The following is a 10,521-nucleotide window of genomic DNA, read 5'->3' as shown; positions in this document are numbered from 1 at the left end:
TTGTTGTCGCGATGATTTTGATTCGACGACTGCAGTCATTTGATATGAATCGTGCTCGAGTGTAATGTATTTAAAATTGTATAGCAAATCATGTGGCCAAGAGGAAAAGTACTCGGGGGCAGCAGTTGCCTTAACGCCATGGTATACATCCGTGGTGCAGCGGAAAATTACGATAGATGGCAAAAGATGGGAGCAACAGGGTGGAGTTATAACGACGTACTTCCATACTTTAAAAAGTCCGAGGATATGCAGATTCCAGAGTTAAAAGATTCGGGTAGGTTTAATAAATAGAATTATTTCATATTATAATGGTGGCAATGAAGATGCAGTGTGTGGCAGTGCGAGTGATGTAGTGCGCATATATGGATAGGTTTAAAGATACCAACAGATAAATTTTCAAAGTGAATGATCTCGCAGAATAAAGGTAATTACACGGTATACAGGTACATATGTTTATGCCAAGTTACTATAATAGTAAAAACACGTCACTGAAGCCGGTAGGTGTGCCTGTACTGCATTTAACCATTTGCTTATAAAATATCTATTAATAATCTTGCAGAGTACCACGGTGTTGGAGGACCTCTTACTATCACACTATCCACTCATACGAAACTTGGAGACGTGGTTCTCGATGCAGCGCGGGAATTAGGATATAGAGTTGGTGATGTGAATGGAGAAAGCCCGTTCGGTAAACCACATTATATTTATTGTATTTCATTTTGAGGGGGATTTTGTTTTATATTTGACTAGGAATATTTTAATATTTATCTTTACGTTCGCGTTTTTGTTATTTTATAGGGGTTATGAAGACACAGGCAAACATCAGAGGTGGCACGCGCGCACACACTGCCAAGGTGTTCTTAAAACCCGCGGTGAACAGACCGAATCTCCACGTATTAACAAATGCTCACGTGACAAAGGTAACTGTTTCGACATAACACGAAACAATTGCGATGTGTTTTCTTTCAATAAACTTGTTGATTTCAAACTGCGCTTGCATATTTTTTACTTATAATGTTTATTAATTAAACATCGATGATTACATTGAAGACGGGGTCAACCTAACATATTATTCTTTTTGTTATTTATAAAATTCGTATGAGATACTATGGCCTATTTTAATAATCACCAGGTGATGTTCGAGGGCAAGAGGGCGGTAGGCTTGCAGTTTATACATGGTGCCGAGAAGAAGCAGGCGAGAGCGTCTCGGGAAGTGATCCTCTCTGCTGGAGCTATCGGCTCTCCTCACATCCTCCTCTTGTCTGGTGTTGGACCCAAAGAGCAACTTGACCAGTTTAATGTAAGTTATAGAATTATAATGCATTTTAATGACGAACATATTAACGATAATTTTATACCTAATACGCCGTATAGACTGCAAATTTGATATCACATTAAACTAGTCCGGGCCAGGCGCGCGCCACATTTTTGCAGTGTGTGCACACTATCCCGCTCCACATACGGGCTGGCCGGTACCAAATTGGCACAGCATATGAAGGGGGGCCAAGACCAGGATGGCCCGGACCAAGTTAACGCGCTCTAATCTGTGTCTGTATTTCGCAATGCGCATGCGCATAGCCTTATCTAGGTCACATAAAAGTACAGTAGCTGTCTGCGGGGTGACGTAGCGAGCTCAACTGAGCATGCACAGTCAACCCGTGACTCATTTGATGTGGGATCAGATTTTGTGTCTGTACGCTACGCTTTGGTGCGCGCTTGTCGCGCGACAGGCCCGTACGAGTTTAATGTAAGATTAAATTATATGCAGTCTGTACGGGGTATTAATTAATTAAATATATTGTTTAATATTTTACAACAAGATGTTATGAGGACAATACTAAGTGTGCTAGAAAAAGTAACAAATGAGACGGAATGGGATGTTTATTTTTTACTGTTGACAGATCCCGCTAGTCGCTGACCTTCCAGTAGGAAAACACCTACAGGATCATATTGCCATTTTCTACCCAGAGATTTTAATTGAGAAACATATTTCGATGATGAAAGACGACCTGTTAAGCTTTGAGACAAAAACTAAGTGGGATATGCTAGGGAAAGGTAATGTCAATATTCCTTTTATCCATCATGAACTACCACGCTTAAACGCATGCTTGTGATGAACAAAATCAGGACCTACCGTATCTAATAGCAGGAAGAACAAATTAAATCCTGCTATGGAGACCGTGAAAATATGTTTTAATTGTAGCCTAAATATTATGCGGATTTTAGCGCATTTCTTGAAAACTCTACTAAGCGGTCTCTATCTGTTCTCCTGCCTCTGGTACTGCTGCTAGTACAATACCATGACGTCGGTGTGTTTCAGGCCTTCTAGCGGCCAGTGGCCTAGAGGCCGTTGGTTTCTTCCACACAGCCGGCTTGGAGAAGAAAGGCGTGTCCCCTGATATGCAGCTGCACATGGCCAGCTTTGGTCTCGGATCATTAGATGAGGATTTTACATACAATTGGCTGGGATTCGACAGAAAGGTTATTTATTTGTACAATGTCACTTTTTACTTACTGTTTATATTTTTATGGTCCAAACAATACACAGTGTATTGTTGAAAGCTCGCTAACAATACACAGTGTATTGTCAGATACAATACACTGTGTATTGTTATTTACCAGGATTATCTGCCAGCCTATCCCTATCACTAACCCTTACCCGAACCCTAACCCTAACACAAACTAAAATCCAACCAGGCTTATCTTATATACCAACCATATATTACCAAACACTATCTATGGTGTATCCGGAACTCAAGTGAGAAAAATAATTTCGCGGCTGGGCAAGGTGACAAAACCTCATTGGCCGAGCAATTGCATCCCACGCAGCGAATCATATCGTCTCACCGGATGCACGAGCCGTGATACAAGACTTAGTCACCTGATTTGTGTCAGTTACTCTCGCGATAAGGCCGGTTAGTCAGCGACGACGACGACTTTCAGACCTGGATCTTTAGCCCAGCCCGCGTCCAGGCAGTATTTACTCATGAAGCAAGCACTCGGCACTACACTTTCCAGGATATCGGTTCGGTTGTCGCTGCATCCTGATCAGGGAGAACCATAGTCGCTGTCTTTCCTAAGGAACGATTATGGCCGTGATGGACAAGGTGCTGCTTCCCCTGGTCGTGCTGATTGCAGCAGTTCTGTACATGAGAAGCGGTCAGAACCTCACATACACCGTAGAGGATACCGACGATGTCTACGATTATATTATCGGTGAGTATATATATATATATATATATCCCGGCCACACCTAGCTGTGTCATATTTTACATCAACATAAAAACAACATGCCGCCTTACAAAACCTGCCCCTCGTTTATGAAGTAGTAAAGAACAAATCTCCTGCTTCTCAAGCTCTAAAACACAAGTTCTCACCCTATAGTTATAGTGAATACCTAACTTGCACACGCGTATATGTATTTACCTTGATAATATCTATAATAGAATCTAATTATTATCACTCCTCGCGTGATATGGTCTAATCGAAGCAGGGAAACAAGCTGGGAGTATGTGAAGGAATTTTACTAGTAGTGATGTGTAGAATGATAGATTAAGAAGGCAATAATAGATAGCACGAAATCAATGATTCTTGTAACGAAAATCTGTGGGGCGCCCACAGTCTGTAACTAGGACAGTGGGGGTACAGAATCTGCGTTTGAGTAAGATTTCATTTTAATCATTTGATGCAGACAATCCAATGTTAACGTGAATACCCTCGCCGTGTCAGTGATTACCCGCTATGCGTATGTAACTCAATATACGATTGCTAGCTCGTATTTTATTGACGTAGTTAACTGCGTGTACGTGCGTGTACCGATACTCTCGCAAGATTGCATTTTATATCTCACTTTAAAAGATGCGTGATCACAGATGTAGTATAACGTGACTGTATGAACCTACGCGTGTACGTGCGTGTATCTCCGTATAGTTAACAGTATGCGTGTACCACCACGCCGTAGTGCACTTGTGTTTGTTAACCTTACCGTGTATAACGACTTTGCAGTGTGAGTACACCTGCGATGTCTACAGCTCAATGAGCGGTGCAGCGCGTGTAGCGGCGCTGTACGCGCACGCATCGTACGCGTAGTACGTGTATGAGTTTTGGATCGTAGCGTAGAGGTAAGCCATGCGTGTGACGTGCTGTGGGGGACTGCTGCATGTGAACGTGCGTGAACAACTCCGCGTGTACGTGCGTGTGGACTAACCCTTCTCGTGGGTGGTTTGTACGTCGCGGTTGGTACCCCAAGCGCGGGAGTGCAACTCATGCGGTGTGTACCGCGCGTGGTACGTGCGGTGTTGCACCAAGGCACTATAGAACGCAAATCTTCGAGACTTGTTGTATTAACAAGGTGCACTACCAAGACATCTTCTACCACACGACACAACACGCGACGCCGGCCGCGGCGGGGCGGACAACACACCAGCAACCCACAACACGCACACGCCGACAACGCACACGACACACGCAGCACGCACACGCGAACACGCACACAGAACCAGGTTCGTGGCTGATCATGCAGCTCAAGACGGCTTCGTGCGGCGGGCAACACGCACACGCACACGCACAACGCAACGACGCACACGCACACGCACAACGGCACACAAGCTGCCAGGTACGCACACGCACACGCACCCACGGCAACATCAGTCCACACCACACGCCACGCTACGGCAACGCCACGCCGAAACGCACAACGGTCGACGACACAACACGACACACATACAAAGCCCGCACGGGTTAATGATATCCCCCGGGCGTGAGGGAGTGACCGGTACGAACGTGGCAAGCACTAGTTGTTAGGAATAGTGTTTAGGATCAGGGTTATGGCATAGCGGATTAGAGGTTAGGGTTAGGGTAGGGTTTAAGGGTTAGAGAGTTTTTTGGCATCATGATATCTGTCCCCCACACCATAGTATTAATTTGGTGGATCACAAATGGCCTATATGATAGCGCTGGCGAGATAATATCAGAGTAGCTTGTAGTGGTAGGGTTAGTGTTGGAAGAGGTCTTGTAGTTAAGTTACCAGTTAGGTTCACGGTTTGAACGTCATCGTCAACGTTATCACGTGACCTCCCTCACGGAGGGATAGCAACGACCCAAAAAACGGGACGAGAATTGTGACCGCCGAGACCCGGAAGAAACCCCAGGCCGGATTGGCCTGACACCGCATTAGCACGCAAGGCGTGGGTCCCGACAGAGAAAGAGCAGAGGACATAGGTATAAGAGAAGATAGAGAATGCAAGTAGACCAGGGGACTCGCGCGTTACAAGATGATATGATGGTCCGAGGACTAGCAAGGTACGAATATGTCGGCTGTTCGGAAATGCGAACAGAGTAGCTGCATAACTACGATTCACCAATGACTACACTAACGCAGTCCGTGTGAAGCAGCTCCCGCATGCGGATCAGAGGCCGGACACATTAGCATCAGTCCGAGGAACCATGCTGTATCAGCGACAGACCCATTCTAGAGCGATCAAAAGTCGGGGACTCCGAGTATGCGTACTTCCGATCACCGTAATCAAACAGAGATCACTATTCTAACTCACAAACCCCTAAGCCACAATAGCTTGGCATATGACAAATCCGGAACACACGCCTGCGTGCGTGGTGTATGTTGTGCAGTGTACCGTGGTGTGTGTGTGTGTGGTGTGTTGTGTTGTGATGTGTGTGTGTGTGTGTGTGTGTGTGTGTGTGTGTGGTGTGTGTGCAAATTAGTTGTGGTGTGGCTAGACGACACGTACACGCGGGTACACGGCACCGTGGCACGGTATGAGTGACAGCGGCGCACGACAGCTGAGGGAAGTTTTGCGGTTCAATAGGCGAAAACAAGCTCTCCTCACCGGCTTCCTTCCAGTAGGCAGGTTGGCAGCAGCGTTGTGAGCCAGCAGGGTTTCACGCACTTATAGTCATTTGGCCCTTTGTCACCTGCCCTGAGCGGGCGCGCAAGGAGGTGAGAGCGGAGCGCAGCGAGGGCCGTGTGCTGTGAACCGGGCATCGCGTCTCGTCACCCATTTTCCTCCGCTAGCAGAGGGCAAAAAGGGTGGACGAGGAGGGCAGAACGGGAAAGATAGCAAGTGAGGGATGCAAGATTTAAGAAGTAGGAGGAGGGCGGGAGCGGCTGGGGAGCGGTAGCGAGCGTACAACACGTGAGGTACACAACCGCGCGCCACGTCTAGCTCGAGCACAGCAGTACTACAATGCGGGTCAAAGCCTCCTGCAGCTAGCAAGGGCACGGCAGCGTTGACAACACAGGCAGGCAATATAGCAAGCGAACGCATGTGGTAAATAACGAGGCAGCAAAGCGTAGCAACGCGGGTACCAACGCACATACAGGCGCGGGAGGAGTGACTCAAGCACCTAGCGAGCGGTCGCAACCCCACGGTACACCCGCGAGTACAGCCCGGTCAGATACATATCACACGCTTCACCTCTGCCGCCAGCCGAGAGTACCATGAGGTTGACGAAAATTACAGAGCCGACGTACATGCAGGTAACGCACGTACACCGGGTTACACGCACAAGTGCAAGGCGCGGGTACAGTTGACGAGGGGCACTAGAGCGAGTGATATGAGGGCGGCGGGGCTGCTGTGGCGGGCTGTCTGGGGGGGTCACGCCCACCCGACTCCAATCCGCTCCTCAGCACGTACCACCTCTCAGCAGACCATGCTAAACTTGGCGGCCCAATAAATTTTCGTTACAAAATCATTGGATCCGGTAACGAAACTCAGGTCATCGGCGACAACTTTGCGGACGCGGCCCGCCAGTGTCCGGGCATGATTTCGTAACGAAATAACTCGCAGTAGGCATGGATTTCGTACGAAAATGATCGCAGTAGCTGATTTCGTCGAGAAAATCAAGACGTCGCAGTAGTTGATATAGTGAGAGTAATCACTATGTAGAGCTTTGCATTTCGGTTACGAAATTTAATAATTTTGTAACGTAAATCAGTCTACATAGCAACACTTGGCGCAGGGACGCCGAGCGCGCCAAGTGTAGCATGATTCGTACGAAAATAACTCGCAGTAGCCTAGAGATTTCAAAGTAACGAAATGACTGCGAAAGCTAGCCGATTTGCGTCACACGACACACCACTCGCAGTAGTTGATTTACGTAACGAAAGACACTATGTAGACTTGATTCGTTACGAAATCAATAATTTGTAACAAATCAGTCATGCGACACTTGGCGGTTGGGGAGGAAACGGAGCCGGGGTGGGGGCGCGCGCAAGTGTAGCATGATGTTTGTTTCGTAAACGAGAATAACTCGCACGTAGCTGATTTCGTCACGAAAATCACATACGTCAGGTAGCTGGAGAAAAAAAAAAAAAAAAAAAAAAAATTTTTTCCCGTAAAAAAAAATAATGTGTTAAAAACGAAATGACTCGCAGGTAGTTGAATTTCGGTAACGAACAAATGGCGTTTGTAAGACAATTATGATTTGTCGTTATCGATGTAGAAATTAGGGGCGACAAAGGATGCGAGAGTGCGCGGGACGCATAGGAGCGAGTGACGAAGAGAAAGGAGGTTGAGAGCGTGCCGCCAGGAGGGCGTGGACTGGCAGAAAGGTCCGAGAGCGATTAGTAAACAGAAATCAGTCATGCGAACCACTTGGGCCGCGCCCGGGCGCGATCCAACGATGTAAATCGCATAGGATATCGTACGAAATCACCTCCCTGCGCAAGCAGCTTAGGACTAGAACAAAAGGGGGAAGGATGCAGCGACAGGTCGTAGACGCTCGGCGTGTGCGCGGGAGCTTGCATACGCTCATCGCCTAGAGGAGGGGACACATACGCGTCAGTGAGCGAGGCATATTACGGAGGCACATAACGCAAGTTGACGAGAGTGCGGCTGACTGTAGGATGAAAAGGCCTGCTGGAGAGAAGGAGAGAGCGAGAAGCTCGCGCAAGTGCTGTTATCACCGCCGGCTACTGTCGCATACAGACATGCCAAAAGCCATCTCGCGCCAGAGAGGCAGGAGAGGGAGGAGAACAGAGGAGCAAAGATAATCGATGACGAGTGAGGAGGCGTGGGCTTAGCTAGATTCGTGGCGAGGCTGCTTGAGGGAGCATCAACTCCACACGCCTCGCTTCGGCAGTTCCATCTCTCGCTCGCGAGAATGGTTCCAGGTGAACGCGAGTGCAGTCATGACTGGGCGGAGGTGAAAAGAGGAGACTGGTGGGACAGAGAGAGCTTGCTAAGGCGGTCAACCACCACGCGGTCGCTGCGGACGCAGTGGCAGCATAACATCCCTTGATGAGGCGCACTGGCATTCTGGGCTCCATTGCATCTACTGTGCCGGACAGGGCGCTGGGTCTTCTGCTGCTGCTGCTGATGCTCTCTGCCTCTCCGGGTGGGGGGGCGCAGGCAAATCGCGGAGTGTTGACTTGCCTGGTGCGGCGAGCTGCGTGACATGGCTGGTCGCTGGGCAGCGAGACGAGAGCGCGGCAGCTGCTCGGCTCACGAAGCCGGATTGAGGTTTCGGGTGCATGAATCTAAGCGCAGCGAACACACGAGTCATTGGCTCGGGACCTGAACACGCGCCGAGTAGTACACTGATAGGCCTGCGACCAGTGCAATGAACCGACCGACAACACGGAAAAACCCAAAGGGAGGGTTAGCCAGTGCGCACACCTGTCGAATCGCGGCGTAACCAATGAGACTAGTTTGCGCGGCAAACGTACTAAAGTTGCTAGTGAGCTGAGACAGTTACAGACAAAGATGCCTAATGAGTTATTAAGATTAAGCTAAGTGAGGTAAGAGGGTCGGAGAGGAGTGCTGGAGAGATATATATATATAATATAGGAACATATACTACCTATAGCAAGAGGTGGAAAAATTATAAGATAAGAAAGGCCAGATTTATTTATGGAGCACTTGGCGCCGACCGGCGCGGTGGCAGACAGAGCCGCCGAGATTCAAGCATGACCTGATTATTCGTATTCGAATCTATTGATTTTCGTAGAACGATAATCAAGGTTCTACTCAAAGGATCTAAATATTATCTGTTACGAAAAAATCAAATCTATAAGTGCTACTCGCGAGTCAATGAAGTGTTCCGCTCTACGATACATTCAAGGCTTATATCGGTTGCTTTTGAATAAGGCGCGTGGAGAAGGTCATCGGATTTCTGTGACACACAATCAGGACTTGACCTTCACACACTGTCGTAGTTACTGAATTTAAGACGATTAAACGATATATTAATGGCCATATCACAGTCTTGGCGCGCCGGCGCGCCAGAGTGTCGTCACTGACTGATTTCGGTCGAGGAGAAGAGCTTATCCTGATTTTCGTAACTGATATTCACATGTCTTACCATAGGTTATCCTTCGTTACGCAATCACTAGACTGGGCGAGCTGATGCGGACAAGGTGACCTGTGCGTTCACCATTGAGAATGTGTTTTATGATGTTAACAGAAATGCGTGAAGTCGTGTTGAGCGTAGACGCGAAAGATCCTCGCATGGGAATGCGAATGAGTACGCAACCGGGCGGCTGGACAGGGATGCTCATTGAAAATCCATCATCTCACAAGTAAATCGAGAGCTCTATTCCCCACATCACTGCTCGTCATAAGGTGCCACTATGCAGTCCGAAGTAGTTGGAGCAGTGAGGCATGGTGCATTCAAGAGACTGGCGCTAATAAGCATGTCGATGTGAGGGGAGGGTGACAAGGATTAGCGGCAGGTAAGCGTGACGGGACTTGCTAAAGGAGGGTACGAGTCGTGGGGGTAAAACACTGAGAAGTCCTCCACGTCGCCTTTCGGAATCCACACGGGTGCAAGCACATTCTTGCCGCCAGCGCAGTCAGGTGTACATTAGCTAAGTAGAGGGGCCTGTCCGGGAGGTGCGATGCGAGCAGTGCTAGCGAGATGATCTGTGGACAGCTGGTGGAGTGCTGAAAGTTGCATAGGCGTAAGGGGTTCGGAGTTTTGCCGGAGTCAAGAACTACGGCGCTCGAGCTAGCGGGCTCCAATGGCGCAGGGTCACGTCGCTATCTGTCGTCTTGAGGCAAGAGTGAAGAGGGCATATGCGCGAGCGAATAGAGGAGGGCGGAGGGTCAATCGCTGGGAGGTGTCTACTCCTAAAGATACAGGTTAGATACTAACGCGTTGTTGTGTTTTCTATACCTGATATAGATTTATCTATGTATATGTACTGGAAAGAGGTTTTTACGTCGTTACATATCTTATGCCACAGATTGGCGAGCGGCAAAATAAGGTGTTTACAGTGCATCGGGCTGGGTCGGGGGCGATAAGGTGCAGTGGTGGCCAGCAGGGTTTGCTCTTGACTTATACTCTTCAGACCTGTGGCCTAGCCAGTTGGCACCTTCTCCGCAGGCTATACGTCAAGTCGGATACACGAGGCATATGAGAGGCGTACTCGTAGAGTGAGGTGCCGGGGTCCGTCTCTCACTCGTCTCTTCTGCTGGGTGCGGTCTCACTCTCATCTCAGTCGTTTCTCTCTCTCTCTCATTTCTCTCCTCTCTCTCTCTCCTACACTTTCTCTTCATGTAG

The 10,521-nt window shown here is 48.4% G+C and overlaps 1 protein-coding gene across 4 annotated transcripts in view; it reads left to right on the top strand.

Moving 5' to 3' along the window:
* LOC106812288 (glucose dehydrogenase [FAD, quinone]-like) overlaps positions 1-10,521 on the top strand; it is a 64,314-nt gene that overhangs the window by 30,808 nt on the left and 22,985 nt on the right. The window contains exons 3-8 of one of the 4 annotated variants that reach the window (XM_014816125.1): positions 85-274; positions 560-688; positions 799-920; positions 1,133-1,300; positions 1,902-2,055; positions 2,321-2,481. In XM_014816125.1, the coding sequence (XP_014671611.1) occupies positions 85-274; positions 560-688; positions 799-920; positions 1,133-1,300; positions 1,902-2,055; positions 2,321-2,481 (924 nt within the window). The remainder of the gene's footprint in view (positions 1-84; positions 275-559; positions 689-798; positions 921-1,132; positions 1,301-1,901; positions 2,056-2,320; positions 2,482-10,521) is intronic. The other 3 variants (XM_014816124.1, XM_014816123.1, XM_014816122.1) reach the window with 3 other exon arrangements.

Source organism: Priapulus caudatus, unplaced genomic scaffold (assembly GCF_000485595.1).
Source record: "Priapulus caudatus unplaced genomic scaffold, Priapulus_caudatus-5.0.1 Scaffold630, whole genome shotgun sequence".
NCBI classification, from domain to species: Eukaryota; Metazoa; Priapulida; class Priapulimorpha; order Priapulimorphida; family Priapulidae; genus Priapulus; species Priapulus caudatus.
This window is presented reverse-complemented; position numbering and strand designations above follow the sequence as displayed.